At 43.3% G+C, this 24,986-nt stretch overlaps 1 protein-coding gene across 1 annotated transcript in view; it reads right to left on the bottom strand.

The window, feature by feature from the left end:
• thsd7ba (thrombospondin, type I, domain containing 7Ba) overlaps positions 1–24,986 on the bottom strand; it is a 976,108-nt gene that overhangs the window by 463,847 nt on the left and 487,275 nt on the right. The window contains exons 8-9 of the mRNA XM_078552479.1: positions 8,061–8,252; positions 889–1,123 (exon numbers count right to left, since the gene is read on the bottom strand). Coding sequence (XP_078408605.1) covers positions 889–1,123; positions 8,061–8,252 — 427 coding nt within the window. The remainder of the gene's footprint in view (positions 1–888; positions 1,124–8,060; positions 8,253–24,986) is intronic.

The raw sequence follows: 24,986 nt of genomic DNA, 5'->3' as shown, positions 1-24,986 counted from the left end.
CATGTTAAAGCACCTTATATTTTCACCCTTCCAACCATCTTCTCAACCGACATTAGGAACTTACCTAATGAAGACCCCGAGCTGCAAATTCCTGCTTTTTCCATCAAAAAAAAAAGCATATTCACCCATTGTACTATTATTTAATGTACAGAAGCCTTAAAGTAGGTCTTTGGGAGCCATTTCTATGCCTGTTTTACAATAACCTATTCAACAGCGCAGAGGCCTTGGCCCAATCTGTTGGGACATTTCTTTGGGTGGCCCTGGCAACAGCCTGAAATGAATGCAGGCCTCATTTCAATATTGAGCTGAGGCTCCTGTGCCCATTTATGATCTGGGCTCCTAAATTTGTTTAGATGTTTAACATTGCAAGCTCTGAATAGTCTTTCAGCATCTTCAACTGCTAACCAGTGGTTCTTGAAGGAACCGATGGAGGCCACTCAAAAAATGGCTCCAGAACTTTGCTAAATTTTCTTTTTTGTGGAGTCAGAAGGGAATGAGTGACATTTGTTAAACCCGAGCTGTGTCAGAGCATCCGAATTATGATGATGAGGTTTGAGGAACAATTTATTTCAGCCCACAGGCCTTTCCGTTCTGAAAAAGAGTGGAGCAAAATGGGTTGGTCAGTGTGTACAGAAGCAAAAGCATTCACACAAGATCAAGCTAGATTCAGGTTTCTAACTTGGGGTCTTGCCTTATAGGAAAAGGATGAGTACGTATTATGAAAACATTGTAGTGGAGCAGCAACAACCTTCACAAACAACAAACTTAATAACTTACACGTTACTATATTGCACAGAGTGAATCTAAACAGACAAGGCCAAGCAAGAATTTTTTTTATTATTAATAATTTATCTAAATTCTTACCCTGATAAAAGGAAGTACTAATACCTTTTGGGAGTAACATGTCCAAATTTGCTTTTCATGCAATGGACCTGTCGAGTCTGCATGCCCACAGAACAGGTGGCCTCACCGTTCCAACTGATTGTAGCATTGAGGGGCATCACTAACGTATCTTCAGTACAAGGACCCCAAGGTGATGTATCCCAATAGAACACCATGCAGCTATGCTCATTACAAGATCGCCATTCTTGCAAAGCTCGGCTACTAGGACATTGCTTTCCACCTAGGACACAGGGTATCATTCTTTTTTTAATTTCAAGAGCACAGAATTTATAAACATTTTTTGTACTTGCATTCTTGCCAATTTCTTAGTAATTAATAGTTACTACCATGTTTTCTTTCTTCCTTTTATACATGGAATCACAGAATCACAGAAATGTTATGACACAGGAGGAGGCCATTCAGCCCATCATGTCTGCACTGGCTCTCCAAATGAGCACTATGACTTAGTGCCTTTTCCCTTGCACATTGTTTCTATTCAGATAATCATCTAATGCCCTCTGGAATGCCTTGATTGAACCTGCCTCTGCCACACTTCCAGGCAGTGCATTCCAGACTCGAACAACTCGCTGAGTGAAAAAGATTTTCCTCGTATTTGCTTCTTTTGTAAATCACTTTAAATCCGTGCCCTCTCATTCGCGATCCTTTTACGAGTGGGAACAGTTTCTCCCTATCTACTCTATCCAGCACTCTCATGATTTTGAACACCTCTATCAAATCTCTTCTTAGAGCCTTCTCATCTCCAAGGAGAACAGTCCCAATTTCTCCAATCTATCTTCATAACTGAAGTTTCTCATCCCTGGAACCATTCTTGTAAACCTCTTCCGCACTCTCTTCAATGCGTTCACATCCTTCCTATAGTGTGTTGCCCAGAACTGTACACAATACTCCAGCAGAGGTGTAACTAGTGTCTTATATAAGCTCAGCATAACCTCCTTGCTCTTGTACTCCATGCCATTATTGATAAAGCCCAGGATACCACCTGCTTTAGTAACTGCTCTCTCGACCCATCCTGCCACTTTCAATGATCTAATTTCAGTTAAGTAGACTAATATGTTGTGAATGTGTAGAATGATAACTCCTTAGCAAATTTATAATATCCCATTAATAAAATTGTATATGTGTGGTTCAATTGTTCATTAACAGAATACAAGTGTTTATTTAGTAGCCCAGCAACTGTTTTGTTTAATAATCCATTAACAGATTGCAGCTTATCCTAAAGTCCTAAGAACGGTCTGCACATGTTCCAGATTTTAAAAAAAACACAAATTCATTCAATTAAGGTGAAAAATTTGTCCTTCTCTTGTTGACGATTTTTATTATACTGGCATTACTTCCATTTTCAGTTGTTAACAGCAGTGAAAATATGACTGATATAAAACATAAAAAGATATGACGTAGTTCCCTGGACAAGCTACATTGCTGTTATTACAAATAATGCACTTGACCTTAAGTTGGCAGGGTTACTCAGCACAACACTGTGCCATATGGTGAAAATTGGTACCAAGACAGCTGCCTCACAGAATTGGCTACAATATGGTTAGTTTTTTTAAAAAGAATAATGCACACTAGTGAACAGCAGCATTTTAATGAGGTTAGGGAGTTTAAGCACCGTTTGAGCAAAGGAAAAGGAGAATTTTTCTGGCCATTTAACCATATTATTCCTGAGCTGAGAAAATTTGATGCAGGTGGTTGTACGGTGCCAAAGTGAAAGTTCCATTTTCAAACAATGACGGACATCCCTTATCTTGAAAAACAGCAAAAAAAATCATTGACATACATTTGTCCCTGTACTGTTTGTAAATTGTGAGTTTTTCAGGCTAGTGAAATAACTTAAAGGGTTTCAAATAGTACAATGTCCTCTATTGGCCTCAATGGGTATGACTTAGATTCAGAAATGACTCTGGAACTCATTGCTGCTAGAAAATGCTTCATCCCAACTATCATTGTCCTTCATTTTGATGAATAATCAAGCACAAAAAAAATCTTTAAAAAAACAATATTGATACTGAAAGGAATTCTTGCTAGCTGTTTTTGAAAACATCATTTTGTGCTAAGCAGCCTGCTAGGATAGCATGATAACACCACCCTCACACGCAAAAGACTGATTGGATTAGCGTGCCTCACTATAAGAAAACTGCTCATGCAGTCAGAACAATTGTTCTCTGACAAGAATATGTGGGACCAAGTGGGAAAGCAGCAGCTGGTATTTTGTCTTCGAGAAAAAAGCAGCATCTTTGTGGGTGATGGATGATACATGATGGTTGGTGCCAACAGAAGATCTGTCACATTCTTTTCACAATGGCAAAGGGAAAATATAACCATGTAAAATGACAGCCCAGCTGAATGTTAATTTGCAATGGTTCAAATTCAGTAAGGGGCCTGCATGTGTGAAAGGTCATGTGCTCGTGTTTCAGTTTAATTTCCTTTTGCATGTTCAAAGCCTACAAGAAATGCTTTCTGTTCATAATCTACAGTTAAGGAGACAATTCTGGTTACCACAGAAGATAGCCAACCAACATGCACAGCTACATTTGCCTTTGCCCACAATTCACTTTCATCAGTTAGATATCATCATGCTTCCAGTAAAAACCAGAGGATTTTTCTCTTCCTCAATCCAAGAATCCGGACACTCCTATTACATATGAGCATTTGAATTAGGAGCAAGAGCAGGCCATTCAGCCCCTCAAGCCTGCTCCGCCATTTAATAAGATCATGGCTGATCTGATTATAGCCTCAACTCCACTTCGCTTCCTATTCCCTTTGACTCCCTTATCAATCAAGAATCTTTCTAATTCAGCCTTAAAATTATTCAATGACCCTGCCCCCAGCACTCTCTGGAGAAGAGGGTTCCACAGACTCACGACCCTATGAAAGAAAAAAAATTCTTCTCATCTCATCTGTAATGAAAATAAAATCCTTTATTGCTGTGAAAAATAATTCAAACAGAATAAAAAAATTTCTAGTCATTTCAGCCTAATATTCAAATTGCATAATGATAAACAATAGAAGTAACAAAATTAAACTTGGTCTCCAGCAATGGCTCAGCTAGTTAAGCCGATGAGACACTTAAAAATATTTTTAAACTTTGTGCCCTAGTTCTAGTCTTTCCCACAAGGGAAAACATCCACTCAGCATCCACCCATCAAGTCCCCTCAGGATCTTATATGATTCAATAAGATCACCGTTCAATCTTCTAAACTCCATTGGATACAGGCCTAACCTGTCCAACCTTTCCTCATAATATAACACCTTTATCCCAGGAATCAGTTGAGTGAACTTTCTCTGAACTGCTCCTCATGCAATTGTGCCCCTTCTTAAATGAGGAGACAAAAACTGTACAAAGAAATTGTATATCTATACCATCAACGTGACCGAGATCAACTAATGCCGCAGTTTGGGAATAGAGCATTGTGCTCTTGTGGTCAGTATGGCTCAGTGACTCATCGCCTTAGCCAGCTGAGCCATTGCTGGAGACCAAGATTAATTTTGTCACTTCTCTCATTTATCATTATGCAATTTGAATCTTAGGGTGAAATGACTAGGAATATTGTTTTCTGTACAAATTATTCTTCTCAACCATAAAAGATTTGATTTCCAAACCCAATACATGCACCATCACTTCCAGACATTCATTTATACTGAATTATTGCACAGGATTCTGCAGCCAAGCAAACACTTAAATCCAAAATCCTTAATGTGTGGGCTGAATTCATAAGACTCTATATTCATTATAATTCAGTCTGTCATTTTCCATTAATGTACTAACACCTTTTTCTGTATTATTGCCCCTTCTTGTCCTGTGACATAATTGTACCCTGTTCTATTTAAATCATATAACCCTTATCCAATCAGGTAACATAAGAACTACTGTTGTCTTCAAAGGACTGACACTGCAGATAATTGCAAACAATGGCAGGCTTCAGAGCCTTACCAGATGTTACAGTATTGTAATTACTTGCAAGTACAAAAATAGCCTAACCACTATATCAACCAACAGCCGAGTTAGAAAGAGCTATGAGCTGTGACAGAATTGCAGGTTCACATGATGTTTGTTCTGATGGTTTATAATTTTAGCTGAGGCCCTTGGTTGCAATTTGTTCCAACCTAACTGTTCATCTTATTTTATAGTTGCAGGGTGTAGGGACACAGGTTATTGATGAACTAGAAACACTGAATAAAATAGATTTTAAGTAAAATAGTAGCTGAAGCCATATTCTGCTGTATGAATAAAAATGACCTTCAGTTCAGAACATTCAAACAGAAAGCAAGGGGAAATGGACAAACAGTTATATAACTGTCGATTGATAATATTTCTATGGTAACATGTGTAATCAATGATAAATATTAATACATGAAATATGTGTTTGTATATAGATGATTGACATGGAACTTAAATAATATGCAATGGCCAGATTTTAGCTTACTGCTGCAATTTGAGTCTTGTGTTTTCTTCCAAAAAGCACTTTGAAATTCTTCTGAGGAACAGCATAGAAATTTAAGGAGTATGTCACATTCTCAGCATGACACATTAGGAAAGATATGAAGGCATCAGAGACAGTACAGAAAAAATTACAAAAATAGTTCCAGGGATAAGGAACTTCAAATGCGTAGATAGACTGGAGAAGTTGGGATTGTTTTCCTTGGGGAAAAGAAGGTTGAGAGGAGATTTGATAGAGGTGTATAAAATCATGACCGGTCTGGACAGAGTAGATGGGGGTTAACGGCTTCCATTAGTGGTAAGATTGAAAACAAGAGGGCACAAACTTAAGATAATTGGCAAAAGAATCAATAGAAGCATGAGGGAAAACCTTTTCACTCAACAAGTGGTTATGATCTGGAACTCACTGCCTGACGGTGTGGAGGAGGCAGGTTCAATCGAAGCATTTAAAAGGGAATTGAATTATTATCTGAAATGGAAGAATGTGAAGGGCTACAGAAAGAAAGCCAGGGGGCGGCACTAGGTAAATTGCTCCTTCGGAGAGCCAGCACAGACATGACGGGCCAAATAGTCTTTTTCTATGGGGTAACCATTCTGTGATTCTGTGGCTTGTCACATGTTGATTTTCTATATTCAAATGTTCAATGTTAAATATAGTGATGCTCACTGTTCCACACAATTAACCATAATTTTCGTGTTCCTCAGACCGTAGGTATCAGATTTTAATTGGCAAAAAAATTTTAAAAAGAGAGCTTATACCAGGCAATGTTATTCATTATTAAGGAAGTATTGTATTCAGGTATTTCCAATGTACAATAAACTCCTGAAAATAAAAATGCAGTTCATATACACTACAGAAAATGGTGAAAGACTCTGGGTCATATTGTTTCTCCCTATGGAGGCAGAATATGGAGTTAGCAAATCAGAAATCTTGAGGTTTTTGACTGCAAAAATGGACCTCCACTTACTTCCTGACTCGGCACTATTTTTAGGCCTTTTTGAGGGTTATGACCCGTATGCACCTCTCCTGAGGTCAGGGCCGCCATTGCCAACCCTATAGAAAATTTGAACTTCCTCTCCCCTGCTATTTTCATGTGCTGGTGCAGGTTTTGTAAGCACTAAAAACAAAAGCAGCTTCATTGGAGTGTGTGACCACTAAGTGAAGGTTTCTAAGGAGTCGAGAAGCTTCTGACAGGTAAATATTAAATGTTTCAACAATGTCAAACATCACTATTAGATGCTGTATTATAATATAGATGAGTTTTAACTGCAGTGATTCATCACAGGACTCTGCCCTGAGAAACTAAATTGACCATTGTATTGACCAGCATTGTTAGTGTTGGGATGCATTGGAGTAACTTTCCCATTGGAGAAAGTGCCATAATGTATTCAAAACTGTGGAAAAAATGTACTGGGAAAACCTGTGTCATGTTTTGGACTGTGATCTGAATATCAGGAGATCTTTAGCTTTGTAAAAATTTGCCCTGCTGTTAAACATTAAGAAAAAATCTAACACCTGCTCCATTCCATTGATTGAGAGGCAATCTGCTTTGAAATGGAAATGAAACACAATCTGCAGCTTTAAAAGAGGATGTCTACTTTTTTCAGTTTCAATAGACTCCATTGTTTAGATTTCCCAGGGTTTGTTATTACAGGTGAGCCAATTATGAAAGCCTGGTTGAGTTTCAAAAGCTCTAGAACCACTTATCTCAGCAAGGAGCCATGTTCACATTTTGATTAATAGTTTTAAGAGGTTATTAAAGGATTATGTGTCTTCACTATGGTAGGTGTATGTGTGTTTGTTTTTACAACAGGTTGACCACTTGAGGTGATTTACAATTTTTGAATGGCTTTTATGAATGGATTTTTTTTTCAGTATGAAGCCTCTTTGAATGGCAGCTCTATTAGGTTTTGAAGTTTTTTTATAATGTCCATTTCAGACACACCCTGACCATAGTGGATACTAGATTAGTACAGGGAAATGGAGGGGTATGAGGGGGCAGGGGTTGATATGGGGGATCTGAGGGGGCATGGAGGGAGCATGGAGGGAGAATGCAGTATATGAAGGATAATGGAGGGGACTTGGGGTAATATGGAGGATATAAGGGAGCATAGAGGGGGAATGGGGGTGGGTGTGGGATGAGGAGTGAGGTTCAGGGGCATAAGAACAATGTTGGGAGCTGGGCTGCTGTCCCCGAGAACTGAAACAGCCTTCCAACCAACTTGCCTCGCCACCTGCATTCCTCCAGCACTGCATTGCAGCTCTCAAAACGTGAGCCCTCCACAGCCATATCTCTCGGAGACAAAAATATGGCGAGAATGTGGTTCGACGATGTGCTCAGATTTCGGAAGCTATAAAGGGCCCTGATTCACGTTTCCCCAGCCCAAGACAAAAAAATTCAGGCCATGAATCTGTCTAAATTCTTTTAATGATATGAAGAGCTTATTTAAACAGTATTATCTACAGATAGATCCTTCCTATTTTAAATTGCCTGCAAATGCTTCATAAATAGAACTGTAGTCACAACCACTTTCTTATTGGCTACTATCAATAAAAGCAGCTCGGGTGATTTTTAAGGTAATACCACAGTTTTTGATGTAACTATCCTCTACAGATGGGCAACAATGAACCTTTAATGTCACAATTATAATTTGATTCTATTCACAGTGAGAGGCACTCTTGGAAAGTTGCTAATGTTCTGAACAGAGACATTCTTACCTTCTCCAGCTAATGCTATAATGGATCTGGTTCTGCTTTGCCTGCCCTCTGCAATTTTGCTAGAACATGAGCGTGAACAAACTGACCACTCCGACCATTCATTTAGAACACAGTCAGTCGGACAGGGCAGCTCGCACATACCACGGCTGGAAAGATGTGACTCTCCACATAGTTCATCTAATGTTACCTCCCCTGCAAAACACAAAAAGGAGAATCATTACATTCTCATTCTTATTGTTTTGGTTAATTTGGTGTAGAAATGTAGGAACAGGAAATAACTATTCTGCCCCTCGAGTCTGTTCTACCATTCAATTCAATCATGGCTGCTCTGCACTTACCTGCTTTCATTTCACATCCCTTGATGCTTTTGTACAACAATGATCTATTGATATCAGTCTTGAAAACCACATCTGATCCAGCACAGAAATCCTTTTTGGGGAGAAATTTGCAGATTTCCTTTACCTTATATGTGGAAAGGTGCTTGCTAATTTCACTTCCAATTGGTACAGCGAAATTTTTACTACAATGCAGTCCTATTCTGGATTTACCAATTGCAGGAAATCATTTCTCTTTATCAACCCCATTAAATCCCTAATCATTTTAAATACCTTGATTAGATCACTGTTCCATCTTCAAAATGTAAGGGATTACAACACAATCTTATGCAACTTGCCTTCATAGTTTATTCCTTTAAGACCCTGTATCATTCTATTGAAACGATGCCATACCCCTTGCAAGGTCAATAAATCTTTCCTGAGGTTTGGTACCCAACTTTGAATGTAGTTGTTCAGATGGAATTCAAACAACAGAAGTATCAATTCTCCCCTTAAAATAATATGCAGATATACAAGGATAATAATTAACGTAGCAAATGTTTAATAATTTGGACCGTTGAGAACAATATGACTGTTACTACAATAGTTTAATTTCATATATCACCGAGCTTCAAAAAAAAAGTTTTTAAGGACAAGAATGCCGCCAAATTAATACCCCATCTCATAAATAGCAACAAGACGAATGGTCAGTTAATTTGTTTCTGAAGCAGGAATGTTGGTTAGGACACTTTAGAGTAATGTCTACTACTTCAAGAAGTGCCTTGAGATAGTTAGCATTCACGTGAACAGTGACATGCCCTCAGTTTAACATCTCATTTGAAGAACAGCAGTTTTGTCAATACAAGAATACCACTGCGCTGTCCTAGAATATTAACCCTGTTGAGACACTGAAGTTCTGATGTAGAGCTTGAACCCACAAGCTTTTGATCTAAAGGCAAGAGTGATATCAACTGAGCCAAGCTAGTACACCAGTGTTAGCTAAATATTTTACAGAAACAGTGGAAAGGGGGTACATGTGTTTTAATTGCTTATACCAATAGAAAATAAACGCATTGGCCCATAACTTCCGCGCTCCCCAGTACCCCAAAGATGCGCTGGGGAATCCCTCTGGGAAGTTCACAGGTAAGGGTTTGCACAGCAATTGTCCGGAAGTGCTTATTTCCTCTGGACAATTGCGCTGCGCTGGGAACCATCTAAAAATGTGATTTAAATTGCAAACTTCGAATGGTTCCACTGGGATTATATCAATAGTTACCCAGAAAAAGTTAGAATTATTAAAACCTTTTCTAACTTCTGGGTAGCTATTGTAAAGATCCAGACTGACCCCACGTGACTCCCCCACACCCCCGCCTCCTCAACCCACGGGACTCCCCCATCCCCCCAACCCCCAATAACCCAACCTCCCCACCGACTTCAGCAACCCCCCCACCCCGACAATGGATCACCACCCCCACCCCCAACCTCGGATTCCGACCCAACCCCCCGACATTGAACCCCGAACCTCATCACCTCCAGGTCCCCCTGACCTCCGGATCCCCCACCCACCCTAAGGACTCCCGACCTCCACCCCACCTCCCCACCCGACCTCTGAACCCCCCAATCTCTGCCCCACCCGACCTCTGGACCCCCCACCCCACCGATCCCCCGATCTCGGACCCTCCGGCCCCCAGACTGCCTCAACCTTGGAGTACCAACTCTGGCCTCCGGACAACCCTGACCTCAGACTCTGCCCACCCGATCTCGGATCCTTGACCCTCCTGACCTCAGACCCCCTCCCCAGCCTCGGACCCCACCCCCCGACCTCAGTACCATCGCCCCACCCGACTTCCGGTCCACCCCCACCTGATGTGCCGAATCACCCAATCTCAGACCCTCTGACATCCAGACCACTCCCACCTCGGACCCACACCCCAATCACGGATCCCGGAACCCCCTTGGACCCACCTGACCTCAGACCCCTTCCGCAACCTCGATCTCCCCACCAACCTGCAGACTCCGCCCCCTGACCCCAGAGCCCCCCCCACCCCCCAATCCCCGGACCCCCCCTCGACATCAGACCTCCCCCTGACGTCTGGACCCCCTTGTTATGACAACTGCAGTGGGTAAAGGCTGATTTGTTTAAATCCCAGAGGGAAACTTGAATAACTATCATAACCTATATTTTCAATTGGTACAGAAACAAAAATTGCTGGAAAAACTCAGCAGCTCTGACAGCATCTGTGGAGAGAAACATTTCAAGTTCATATGACTCTTCTTCAGAACAGCTTTTCAATTGGTATGTTGGAGCTCTGAATTCAGGAATAAATCCACCAAGCCTCAAAGGGTTTTTATATAAAACTAAAGTAAACATTTATTAATTTAACAGCAAATTAAACACATACACATGTCTACAAATTACCACCATAATAACTCTTAAACAAATCCTCAAATTAATCACTCCCAGGTAAATCTTCACCAAAGGCATCAATAACCCATGGACTTTAAACAGACATCTGGCAAAGCACATTTGACCTTACAAATTCAAAATGAGGTCCCTTGCAATTTGGTTCCTTTGCAGACGTAGTTGTAGGGCTTGCAGGCTGGTTAGATCTTAAAAACTTCTGACTTATACACACAAACTCCTTTCTCTTTTACCTAGCTTCCCCTTTGAATGTAAATTTTCCATTGCATTACTAGGTTTTTTAATTTTACCTCTCCTAACAATTATCCATTCATTCCACCAATTTAATTAGTAATATAAACACATTGCTTGGCGTCTCCCAGCTAGGTGCAAGATTTTCCCCATTCTTTTGAATGGCTTATTCAACAAATCCAAATTTACACTTAACCTTTTAATGTCCTTATTTTTATCTAATTAACACCTCAAAACTACTATACATCAATGCACCCAGACTAGCTGGCTTTAATCCAATTAAGACACACACAGAGGCCAACGTTTCCCCCCCACCCCATCAGGGGGTGATGTGCAGGAGCAGGTTGCCAATCGGCATCCCCGGTTGGGGGGGCGCGCCACCATTTTATGCGGGCGGGCCAATTAAGGCTACATTGCTGAATATAAAATATAAAATATTATATTTGTGCCAACGGTAACCAAGCTCTTTCTTTGAGGCACTCTGCCTGGGTTCAGCTTGACCTCCACAGTGGCCTGTAGCTTTCTGACTCTTAACTTTGGAATGCAGGAGTCGTGACCTCAGTACCACTTACCCAGCGTAGAGCCAGATTTTGTGCTCCATGTGGGGTTCCCCAACCAATTAGGAATTCTTGCCTGCATCAAGAACTCCTGACTGAAGTGCTGTAACTTACTCCCTGGGAGAAAAGGTGGGGCTTGTTGCTTTGCTGAAGGGTCTATTAGTTCCATTAGCAGAGTCAGAAGTGGGCATTGACAGAAACCATCAAGTCCTATTGTTCTTGGCGCCAGACAGTCTCCAGGTAATTTCCTTCTGCGTCAACGACTGTGGAGGGAGTGAGGGGTGACTGACAGAGTGAACAAGACATAACCAAATTTGCCAGAAATGCTTGGTCTGTTTTAGAATCCTCCATTTAATATTTTTCATACAAAATATTTCAAAGAACAACATCATTAAAATGGTGTATAATTAAGATATTTAGAATTAAGGCTGAGTTAGAAGGTTTGAAGTCGCATGTAGTTTTCTTCATCCCCAAACAATGTTTCATGATAGCAGTACCTCTTTATAATTTAACAATGATCTATTTAAATTCCACAGCAGCATAAATATAGACTTAGTGTTCAATCAGACATGAGTGTTTTTTTCAAGCAGCCTACTCCTAACCCTTGGAGAAGAAAACATCAGCTTTTCCAAGTAGAATTATTTTAATGCTGGCATTAATCTTTTCCAACCAATACCTATGGGAAAATCCAGACTGTTGTTATTAAGCTAGTCGCTGGGGAGTGAGAGAAAAGACTGATGTGATTTTCACTGATTTCCCTTCACACCGGGTGGACCCTGCCTCTCTCTCTAACAGCATAGCTAAAGTCAGAAACTCATCACATCAGAAGCCATGGGCATAAAACCACATCCTACCAGGTTTGACACTGCACCACACAGCCCAAGTTAAAAGACGACACAAAGTGTGGATGAAAAAGAAAGTACCAGGAACAAAAGGAGAGACAGAGCAGATAATCTTCCGGACAAGAGAAATAATTCAGAATCTGATTCAAAGGAAAAAGAAAAGCGTATTTTACAGCACAGAAGCAACATTAACTTAAAATGCTGAATGGCAAGTGAGAGTAGAGTGTTGTTAGAACTAAAGGAACGGTTATTCATTGAGAGATTGGAAAAGCTGTTGTAATTTAAAAGCAAGTAAAGCAATTATTGATGTTAAAAATGCTTTGCTATGAAAGAATAAAATGAAATTGTACATTTTCCAGTTAGGCTGAGAATGGCAAGCCTATCTGAACACATAATCAATGGGTCAGTGAAGATTATTGAGCATAATGATACCTCTGCTCATGGTGAGTAAAGGCACCAAGTGTATCAGATGAGGTTGACTGTAATTTATTGGTAATGAGTTATTCAATTGGTCTCACTTGTAAGGATAGTTTTCCCATGTCCTAAACAGTCACAACATATCCTTGATATAAAGACTTCTATCAGACATTTGTGACAACAGCGTCACACTTGGGTCAAGACTGCAAAATTCCATATCCAAAATGTTTTACAAGACGTTCAGAGAAATAAGCAACTTGAAGTTTGGCATTGCTGTCTATGCCGGTAAGCTTAAATTCTGTCAACCATGAAGCTTAAAAATGTTCTTTGTTTTTTGAATTGGGAGCACACAGTGGATCTGTTCCTAAGTGAGGGTAATCTTTGTAATCAGCTCTTCTCAGAGCCTACCTGTAGAATCTAGGAAAAATTATTCATCTGAATTGAAGAGTTGAAACATTTTTGAACACTGTAAGGGATGTACCATATGCAAAGATTTAAGGTGCACAGTGTTTAGTCATCTAATCAATTTAATGGTGGATATGGAAAATCAAAGCTAATTCTTAGAGAATAATCAGATGATTAAGAATACGAAAACAAAATACTGCAGAGCTGAAAATCTGAAATATAATCAGAAAATGCTGGAAATACTCAGCAATTCTGGTGGCATCTGTGGAGAGAAAAATAAAGTTAGCATTTCAGGTCAATGAGCTTATGTCAGAACAGGGAAAAATTAGAGCTGTAACAGGCTTTAAGTTGGTACAGTAAGTAAGTAATCTTCCTAACAGCACAGTGGATGTACCTACGTCACTTCGGCTGCAGCAGTTCAAGAAGGCAGCTCACCACCACCTTCTCAAGGGTAATTATGAATAGCCAATAAATGCTGGCCTTGCCAGCGACACCCACAGTCAGGGGCAGGAAAAAGGGGGCGGGGAGGAAAGAATTGGGGAGGTTTATGATAGAGAAGATGAGATCAATTGACAAAAGGGGTGATGGTGCAAGGCCAAAGGGGATGGTAATAGGAGAAGTAAAGAAATAAAAAAATGGGTCTAGAGGAGGTGTAAGTGGGAATAACTAAATCATTGCCAATGCTTCCAAAACAAATAAGAGCAGTGGTTATAATCTGCAATTGTTGAACTCAATGTTGAGCTCTGAACTCCCTAATTGAAAGATGAGGTTCAGTCATTCGAGCTTCCACCTAGCTTCACTGGAATAGAGTAGGAAGCTGAGGACAGAGAGGTCAAAGTTGGAATGGGGCTGAGAATCAAATGACAGGCAACTGGAAGCTCAGGTTCACTCTTGCGAACTGAACAGAGGTGGTCTGCAAATCGCCCAATCTGTGTCTAATCCTCCAAAAGTAGAGGAGACCAAATTTTGAGCAATGAGTATATTATGCTAAACAGAAAGAATCACGAGCAACTTGCTGTTTCACTTGGAAGGGTTGTTTGGATGGTGAGAAACGAGGAGGGAAAAGAGCGGCAGTTGCATCTCCTGCACTGACAGTTGAAGGTGCCTTGGGAAGAGGAGATGGTATTGGGTAGGGTGATTGAGAAGTAGACTAGGATGTCGCAGAGGGAATAGCTCCTTTGGAATGCTGAAAGGGGAGGGGAGAGGAAGGTGTGTTTATTGTTGGTGTCACACTTGAGATGGAGGTAATGGTGGAGGATTATCCATTGAATACAGAAGCTGGTGAGGTGGAAGTTGAGGAAAAAGGGAGCCCAACTGTGGTCTTAGCAGTGAGGAGAAGAGGTGAGAGCAGAAATGTGGGAAGTGGAATGGACAAGTTTGCGAGCACTGTCAACAGTGGAGGGGAATCCTGGCTGAGAAAAACAACATATCGGGAGTACTGGTATGGAAGGTAGCATTGTCAGAACAGATCCAATGTAGAAGGGGAAACCTGGAGAATGAAATAGAGTCCTTACAGGAAGCAGGGTGGAAGAAAATGTTGTCAAAGTAGCTGTGATAGTCAGCAGGCATACATGGCGGACATTGGTCAACAACCTAACAACCTATTCCCAGAAGCGGAGTTAGGGAATTTGAGGAAGGGAAGGGAAGAGTCGGAGAGGTACCATGTGAAAGTGAGGGAAGGGTGGAAATTGGAATAAAAAAAAGTTGGTGAAAGTTTCCAGTCCAGGGCACGAGCAGGAAAACACACTGATACAGTGATCAATGTACTGAAAAAAGAGGTGGGGGAGAAGGTCTGAGTAGGACTAGAACAAAGATTGTCCACAATGTGCACAAAACGACAGGAATATCTAAGAGCCATAGAGGTTCCTTTACAACTTCTTTTATTTTGAGGAAGTGAGTGGATTTAGAGGAGAGATTGTTTAGTGTAAGAACAAGGTCAGCAGATGGAGGCATATGGTGATGGATTGGTTGTGCCATTATTCAAGGGAGAACTGAAGGACCCTCAGGCTGTCCTGGTTGGGATATAGAGGGATTGAATGTCCATAGCTAAAAGGAGCCAGTTAGTGAAAGGAAATTGGAAAGGGTATTGGAAGATTCGCAGATGTAGGTGGGAAGAGACTGGACATGGAGAAAAAATATAGAGTCAAGCTGGGAAGGAATCAGTTTCATGAAACAAGCATGACTCTGAGGGCAGAATCGTCCCAGATTTACAGAAAGTGCAGTAGCGGGCAGGAAAGAAATCGTTTAACCCACTGGCCGCAATGGTGGGTTTTTGCACCATATCATCCCATTCCCGCCTCATTATTACACAGCTACAGGAAACACACTGCCTTGCTGGCAGGCAGGCGGCATCTGATTTGCCCGCCACATCGTTACCTTGCCGCTTCCTCATGCAGGACGCCATATTTAAACTGCAGCCACGTGCACACTTCTCAATGCTTGCAGCTCAGGAGGGCACCGGTGAAGACATGGCCTCAAAAGCCAAGAAGCGTGCAGCCCCCCGATTCAGTGATGCATCCCTGGGACGCCTTCTAGACACCATGGAGGCCCACTGCAATGTCTGCTACCCCTACTCTAGCCGCATGAAGCCCATCAGTTGCACCACTCCAGCTTGGGAGGCGGTGGACAAGGCGGTGCCAATGCTGCACAGAAGAGTTCTGCCAACCAGTGCAGAAAATGGATGAATGATCTCATCTGTACCACCAGGGTTAGGCTACCATCTTATCACTCTAAACTCACACATTCACTGGCATCTCACTCACTGCCAGCTCAAGGGACATCACCACTCACTCTCTCACACATACCCTCACATCACCATCTGGCCTCATCTCCTCTGGAGACAGTCTTCTTAACCCTCAACCATCTTGAGGCCACTTGCACAGTGTGTGTCCCCACACACACCCTGGGATACCCCCCTTCCCCAGTACAGGCCTCACCCTGTAGTCTCTTCCCTTGCCTGAGGCCACTTCTTCCCCTTCCCCAAGCAAACCCTACCCCTGCAACCATTGAAAAGCCGCCCCTGCCTTATGGCTCGTCTGGTAGTTAGAGACCTGCTTGTGAGCCCCCCTAAAAATGATGTGGTGCTGCCTGCGAAGCCTGGCGCTGATTACCGTGAGTGCTGCCCAAAGCAAGGTAGGCAAACAAACCTCAAAGTCCCGAGTGAAGTGCAGCTCGCTAGGTGCATGTTATATAATCACACTGACACATCCGGATGATCCAGTATGGGGGGATGATTCCAGTGAGCTGGGTTTATAATGAGATGCTAACTTGTCTGATGTCTTTATTCATTCCAGGCAACAGACTTCAATTGGATTTCAGCCAGGCCTTGATTAAAACAGAACACTTTTAATGATAATCAAGGCTCAGGCTGAAGTGTCTTAAGTGTTTGAGTAAGATTGTACTGTTTGCTGCTCTGCTGCAGGGTTTAAAACCCATTACAAGATTCTAATTAAATAATACAAATTGATTACAAATTTTGAGGACTGTTGCTCTTAAAAGGACAATGGGGCACAGGCTAACACCAAATAAATGAGATGTTGCTTAACTTCAGTATCTAAATTTTACCTCATTGATAATTTTTATTCTTATAAAACAAACAGAAATATAATGTTTTGCTATCTACGTACACCTCATAAAACAGATTTCAGCGTTTCATTTTTGATAGCTAAATTGATCTGTTAAAATAAATTAACATAGAACGATGAGATAAATTGGCTGAATGGCCTCCTTCATCTCTATTTATCTCAGTACACAATCAATAGATGTTCTGTAATTGAAACTTAATTATAAAATTACAAGCTGTTAAGTAAGTTTACACAATTTCTTTTTTCCCTTTCTCTGTAAGAAATGTGTCCTCCCCACTCAATGGTCAGGACAATACAACTTGCAGATATCTTCACATGCCGCTCATGTATGAGTCCACCAAGAGGAACACTTGAGTTATGTAGGGAAGGAAACAGTTTTTTTCTCTCTTTCGCCAGATGATCACAATAAAGCTGACAGTATTCATATACTCAAGGCACACCAAGTACAAGCACCAGTTGAGAATGGCATTCAAAAAGGTCTCCCAACTTTTAATGATCACAACTTGCATTTATATAGCACCCTTTAACATAGGAAGTGCACCAAGGTGGCACCGAGGAGACGTAGACAACAAGCATTTGTAAAATTGGGAGAAAGGCTGGGTTAAGGAGACTTTGAGAAGTGAAGAAAGAAGTAGGAGGATGCAGGAGCTCCGGAAGCTCCAAAGAGTAGGGATTGAGTAGCAGTAAACTCTGCTATTAATAGTAAAACAGAGGTGGAACAAGGTGCTCATTGGACCAAAGTCAATGCACTGAAGAGCACATGCTTGGACATCAGATTTTAGAACTGGAGTGGAGACCTGTTCCAGGAAAGACATTGCAGAACTAACAGTCATTGTGTTACTCCACATCGAACTAACCTTCTTGATACAATCTCTCCCAAAAAGTGTACTCAATGAATAATACCATATCTCATTTTCTACTGATAGATTCTTTCTTGTCAAATTAAATGAACTTAATCCAACATGTCGAATAATCATGATGAACTTGGTATCCAGTACATGTATGGGTCTTTCAGCTTCATCAAATTATTCTAACCACAAACAGGCACATGAATAATTAGTGCAATGCATACAAGGGTCTGCATAATCTTTAGCTGCAAATTCAGTAATATAAGTTTACTGCTTCATTACTAAGGGGGATGTGAACTTGTCCACTTTGGCAGGAAAAATAGCAAAGCAGAATATTATTTAAATGGAGAGAGATTACAGCATGCTGCAGTACAGAGGGATCTGGGTGACCTTGTTCATGAAGCACACAAATTAGCATGCAGGTGCAGTAAGTAATTTGGAAGGCAAATTGAATGTTGCCCTTTGTTGCAAGGGAGATGGAGTATAAAAGTAGGGAAGTCTTGCTACAGCTATACAGGGCCTTGGTGAAACCAGACCTGGAGTACTGTGTACAGTTTTAGTCTCCTTACTTAAGGAGGGATATGCAATTGTAATCAATTCAGAGAAGGTTAACTGAGCTAATTCTGGAGATGAAAGGGTTGTCTTATTAGGAAAGGTTGAGCAGTTGGGCCTATACTCACTGAGGTTTACGAGAATGAGAGGTGACCTTAGTGAAACATAAGGTTCTTAGCTAGCTTGACAGAGTAAATGCTGAGAGGATGTTTCCCCTCATGGGGGAATCTAGAACTAGGGGGTACAGTTTAAAAATAAGAGGTCCCCCATTTAAGATGGTGATGGGGAGGAATTTCTTCTCTCAGTAGGTCGCTTGTGTTTGGAATTCTCTTCCTAAGAGAGCAGTACAGGCTGGATCATTGAATATATTCAAGGCTGAGTTCGGCAGATTTTTGATCTACAAGGAAGTCAAAGCTTATTGGGGGCAGGTCGGAAAGTGCAGCTAAGGCCACAAAAAATCAGTCATGATTTTGTTGAGTGGTGCAGCAGGTTTGATAGGCTGAATGGCTTACTCCTGCTTCTATTTCTTATGTTCTTATGATCTTATTGCATTTGGTCAAATGTTGGCAGAAATCTATATTCTATCCTTGTTCCAGTCCTACTCAGGCACCCTCCCATGACACTTTTTTGGTTACATCAATGACTGTTTCAGTGCTCCTTCATGCTCTTGTCTGAACCTGGAAAGATTTATCGATTTTGCTTCCAATTTCCACCCCTCCATCACCTTCACATGGCCCATCTCTGACACTTCCCCTCCCTTCCTTGACCTCTCTGTTTCCATGTCTGGCGACTGACTATCTACCAATGTTCATTACAAGCCCATCAACTCTCACAGCTACCTCAACTACAGCTCCTCACACCCTATTTCCTGTAAGGGCTCCATCCCATTTTCCCAGTTCCTCAGCTTCCGTCGCATTTGTACTGTTGATGCTACCTTCCAAAACAACGCCCTTGACATGTCTTCCTTTTTCCATAACCAAGGGATCCTCCCATTGTGGTTGACAGGGTCTATGTCCCGCACCTCTGCCCTCACACCTTCCTCTCCCTCCCAGAACCATGATAGGGTCCCCCTTGTCCTCACTTTTCATCCCATCAGCCCCTACATTCAAAGGATCATCCTCCACCTTTTCCACCAACTCCAGCATGATGCCACCACCAAACACATTTTCCCTTCATCCCCCAGCATTCTGTAGGAACCATTCCCTCTATGACACCCAGGTCCACTCCTCCATCACCCCCAACTCATCATCCCCTTCCTACAGCACCTTCCCATGCAACCACAGAAGGTGCAACACCTGCCTCTTTACCTCCCCCCTCCTCACCTACCAAGGCCCCAAACACTCCTTTCGGATGAAGCGGTGCTTAACCTGCACCTCCTTCAATTTAGTCTACTGTATTCGCTGCTCCCAATGCAGTCTTCTCTGCACTGGGGAGATTAAACGCAGACTGGGTAATCGCTTTGCGGAACAATTCCTGTCTCATTCAGTCCGCGAGCATGACCCAGACCTTCCTGTTGCATGCCATTTCAACATATCATCTTGCTCTCATGCCCACATGTCTGTCCTTGGCCTGCTGCAATGTTCTAGTGAAGCCCAATACAAACTGGACGAACAGCACCTCATCTTCCAAATAGGCACTTTACAGCTTTCTGAACTTAACATTGAGTTCAACAACTCGGACCATGAACATTCTCTTCTATCTTTACCCTTTTTAACCCAATTATCATTTTAAATTTTTTTTATTTCTTTCCCCAACACCACCACACACCCCGGCCCCCCAACAGAGACATCTGTCACTTGTTCTTATGTTTTGCTTTCACCTTGTTCTGCTATTAACACATTCTGCTACCTTACCTTTTTTCCACTATCAGCACCTTCTTTAGTCTTTAACACTACCATGAACATTCCCTTTGTCCTGTGCCCATGACATCTTTGTCAAATTTCTCCTTAGCTCCCACCTATCCTTGACCTTCTATTTTGCTCCACCTGCTCTACCCCCTCTTAAATAGTATAAAATCCATCATATTTCTACTCTTTATCTCTGAAGAGTTATATGGGCTCAAAACGTTAACTCTGTTTCTCTCTGCACAGATGCTGCCAGATCTCCTGAGTTTTCCCAGCACTTTCTGTTTTTATTTCAGACTTCCAGCATCCGCAGTATTTTGCTTTTATCTTTATTGTATTCCTGGATTCTGTCAAATGTTCTAATAATTGCAGACTCATTGATATCAGCAATGTAACTAATGATAAAATTAGATTTGAAATAATAACCAATATATTGAGAGACAAATTGTTTGTGTGTCGCCGTATCAAACAAAACCTATTTTCAGATGGCATTGTGCCGGAGTGGTACATTAAATGCAACAACCATAAAAGATATTGCTTAAAACACAAGGGCCCTGATATTTACCATGAGGGGCAACTTTTAGGAGCTCAGAAACCTGGAAATATAGGGAATGACAGGGCCTCATTTGAATTTTTCATCCATTTCCCACCCAGCAACTGGTCAGATTGAAAGCTTGAGCTGTTGTGGGCTCCAGCAATAGGCCAGCCAGGTACAGAGAGAAAGAGGAGTGAGACAGGAATTGTTCAGTGGTGGTAGGTTGGGGTGCTAGGGAGAAAGAAATCGCACAGGAAAAGATCACGGGAGAAAAAGATGGCAGGGAAAGAGATCATGGGGGATGGCGATCGTGGGAAATGGAGGTCACTGGGGAGAGAGATCGTAGAGGATCGAGATTGCAGGGAACAGAGATCACGCAGATTGGGGATCACGAGAATTGAGATCAGGGGGATACATGGTAGTTAGAGATGGTGGAGTATAGAGTTCATGGGGAATCGAGATTATGTGGACTGGAGACCTTGAGGGATAGAGATTGTAAGGATTGTAGGGAACTCTGAAGAAGAGTCATAAGGGCTCGAAGTGTTAACTCTGTTTCTCTCTCCACAGATGCTGCCAGACCTGCAATCATAGGGGATTGAGATCGCAGAGAGAATAGGCCACCTGGGAAGTAGTTTGTTGGGGATGATTGTGGTTCAGCATTGGAGCACAGTAGCTGATGTTCAGATCACAGGAGAGAGCTAGAATTCATAACACAAGGCGACTATGCCATTCAGATCATAGGTGAGGCCAAAATTCAGATCGTAGAACAGGTCCAGAATTCAAACCAGATGGAATGGCCTTTCCAAACAGACATGCTAGGTGGGCTGTGGGGGTCTGGGGACTGAGGGGAAGCACACACCCTGGTCCATAAGCAGTGCCTCACTTAACTGCTCGAACCTGCAGCATTAGACTCCTTTTAGCAGCCATTAAATCTGCAGCCCAATTTAAATATTATACTTTCTGACCTCCCTCTCAAGGGCATGGTATTTGCCTGACCCCTACATTGGTTAAACTAGGAGGAGACATACTCTGAGGGGTTTCTATCTATAAGAATTTAATCCTTCTCCCCCGCATCCCATGGGGTTAGAAATCCTTTCATGATTCCTGAAGTTTTCTTACCTGGATATTGCTCCGTCAACTTCAATAAAGTAATTTGAAAAATACAAGAATAATTTTATCATTCATGGCCCAGAATTGAATCAATAGAAGTAAAATGCTCCAATACTTTTCTTTGCCATATGATTGGGGGATATCTTGCTGGGGCATTTTAAAACTCATTTCTCTTCAGCTCTTCTGAGAAGTGTAGTGTCAAACTTGCTGCGGTAAACATCTAAATCTTACTATTCATGAACTCACTAACACCAGAGGCAGAATTTTCCCATTGGCATGCAGGGGCGGGCCCCACACGTCCACACGTAAAATTACGCGTGGTGACGTCGGGCGAGCGTCCCGACATCACAGTGCACCATCGCGATATTTCGCTGGGCGGGGGCGCGATGATGTCCGACACGGGCCCACCATTAATTAACAGGCCACTTAAGGCCCTTGAATCACCAATCGACGCCAATTTTTCGGCGCCCGTGCAATCTTCGGGTCGGTGCACGGGCGCAATGGGCAGGCGGGTAGGACACATTTGTATTAACCTCATTCACGGGCACGGTAAGGGGCTCACTGGTGTTGCGAGGGTGCACTGTCAAGTATTTACTTTTCAAAGTTTTTGAAACTTGCCTATCTGATCTGCAGTACTTCAAAACACATACCAGCTGCTTGGTCTGGACTCTTAACCTTCAGGTCAGCACTCTGCAGTGAGTAATCTTTTCTGGGCCTGCAGGTTTCAGGAAGCCTTCCCTTAGCTTGGGAATGGGAGCTGAACTCTCCACTGGAGGCAGCTCCTCTGAGGGGGAAGGGAGAGCAGGAAGGGGGAGGAGGCCAGAAGTGCATATTCAGTCTCCAGGGGAGCCACCTTTGGGAGGACAGGCGCAGGCACAAGGGGCGCAGGGCCAATAGGAAGTCCAAGGTGCAAGGATCTGCAGAAGACGCCACTATCCTGCTGCCAGGGTTTACAGGCGGCGAAGCAGCTACCTCAATATGACTGAGGTGCAGTGCCGAAGGAGGCTCCGACTATCAAGGGAGACAGTCAACTATATCTGTCAGATGATTGGGCCTGAGATCTCTCCTGTGTGGGTGGACACCCCATGCCAATGGCTGTAAAGGTAACAGCTGCCCTCAACTTCTATGCCTCTGGCTCCTTCCACGGCTCGGTGGGTGATTTTTGCGGTGTCTCCCAATCAGCTGTCCACACTTGTGTCAAGCAGGTTACAGATGCTCTGATCGGGTGTGCATTGACCTTCATCCACTACCGTTGGGACCAGGCAAGCCAGACACAGCGAGCCAGAGGCTTCGCGGCCATTTCTGGCTTCCCCCACGTCCAGGGTGCAATAGACTGTACACATGTGGCCATCAAGGCGCCAGCAGGTGAGCCCGGTACCTTCATCAACAGGAAGGGCTTCCACTCCATAAACGTGCAGATAGTGTGTGATCACAGGATGCTGGTTCTACAAGTCTGTGTGAGGTATCCAGGCAGCTCCCATGACATCTACATCCTCAGACACTCCCAGGTGCCGGGGGTCTTCAGTGCTCCAGCCCAGCTTGATGAATGGCTGCTGGGTGACAAGGGCTATCCCCTCAGAATGTGGCTCATGATTCCTCTCCGCCATCCAAGAACAGAAGCTGAGCAACGGTACAATAGGAGCCAGGGCACCACAAGGGCTGTGATGGAGAGAACCATCGGTCTTCTCTAGATGCGCTTCCGGTGCCTGGACCGCTCAGGGGGCTCGCTGCAGGACCCCCCACATCGTGTCTCAGTTATTGTGGCTGCATGCTGCACTCTCCACAATCTTGCGCTGGAAAGGGGGTACGCAGTGGACGATGAAGATGTTAACGCAGTGGCTGCGGCTGTACACGATGAGTCCAGGGATGAACACGCACAGGGAAATGTTGAGGGGGTAGACGCTAACCCGGGCATACTCCAGGGAGGCAGGGACACCCGGGAGGCTTTAATCCAATGAACCTTCAAGAAGCACACCACAGATGGATCACCAGGACAAGCCTGGGCTGTTGGCTCGATACTCGACAGCTAAGTGCAAAATCTGCCAGGTTAGGGACAGTCACTAAGGGCCTTGTTAATAAAGCTGAATGTCCAGCAAAGCACTCATTACAGTTTTGGAAACCATACACATGCAGAAGAAAAGAGGCACCCTCAGCCATGGTGACATATCTGAATTTAATATGTCAAGCAAACTAACTTATTACAAAAAAAAGGCAATAGTGTTACAAATCAAAACAAATCCTAAGGACTTCATCTCGGGCCAACACAAAAGCACCAGTGAAAAACTCATGGTGTGCCTAAGGTACTTACATTTTCATTTCCGGGTGCTATGTCTTGGTGCTGCCCCATCGCTCGGAGTGGCATTTGATACAGCCTGCTGACTCTGCTGTCCTGTTGGCCTCGATGACCTTGGCGGTCGTCCTCTGGCCCATGGAGCCTGTGCTGGCCCCGCCTGGGAGGGAGCTGCCAGTTCCACAGCTGGCATCTCCCCAGTTATCGCAGCCTCACCGGATGCTACGGTCACTGGGAGAAGGGCGGTGGAGCTGCCACCCTCATCCGGAGTGCCCTCAGAAGTGCCCGAAGAGACGACAGGCAGCTGTTGTACCGACGTGAGGTCACTTCGGATCTCCCTGCTCACCATGGCTGGATGGGCACCGAGCTGGGAAAGTTGATGCCCAGACCATCTCCCACACTGGCATTGACCAGCTGAGGTCAAAAGTGATGTGAGGGCTTGCTGGTCTGAACGCATCCCCAGGAAGCCCTGACAGGTCTCCTTGAGTAGCCTCTCCATGAGGGTCGCCACTCTCTCCATGGACGACACATGGCGCTCAGACATGTGGCTCATTGCTTCAGCGATTGTCCGTGTAGGCTCCTCCACCACGGAGACCAAGTCAAGCATAGCTTTATGTATCACTCCCAGATGCTCCCGCACACCCGGCCGCATTTCCTGCACCTGCTGCATCGCGGACGACTCCAGAGGCACATCATCAGCCACCGACTGAGCATGTACCTGGTCCCCTGCAGCCCTCCAACTGCTGACACCATGGGCACTCTCTGTCTCTGCCAGCTCCTCCAGCAACTGTGAAGTGCCTTCACCTTGTGCCCTAGGACACTTGCCAATGTTCGAATTCCCACTGAGGTTCTAGTATCTGCACTGCTCCCTGCCTGGCAGAGATGGTGTGATGCTGGTGAGACTTCAAGCCCCTCAGGTGTGAAAGGGGGCCTCTGCTGCTCCTCCTCCCGGCTCTGCTCTGATGATACTGAAAG

This window comes from Cetorhinus maximus, chromosome 11 (genome assembly GCF_964194155.1).
Source record: "Cetorhinus maximus chromosome 11, sCetMax3.hap1.1, whole genome shotgun sequence".
Lineage (NCBI taxonomy): Eukaryota > Metazoa > Chordata > Chondrichthyes > Lamniformes > Cetorhinidae > Cetorhinus > Cetorhinus maximus.
This window is presented reverse-complemented; position numbering and strand designations above follow the sequence as displayed.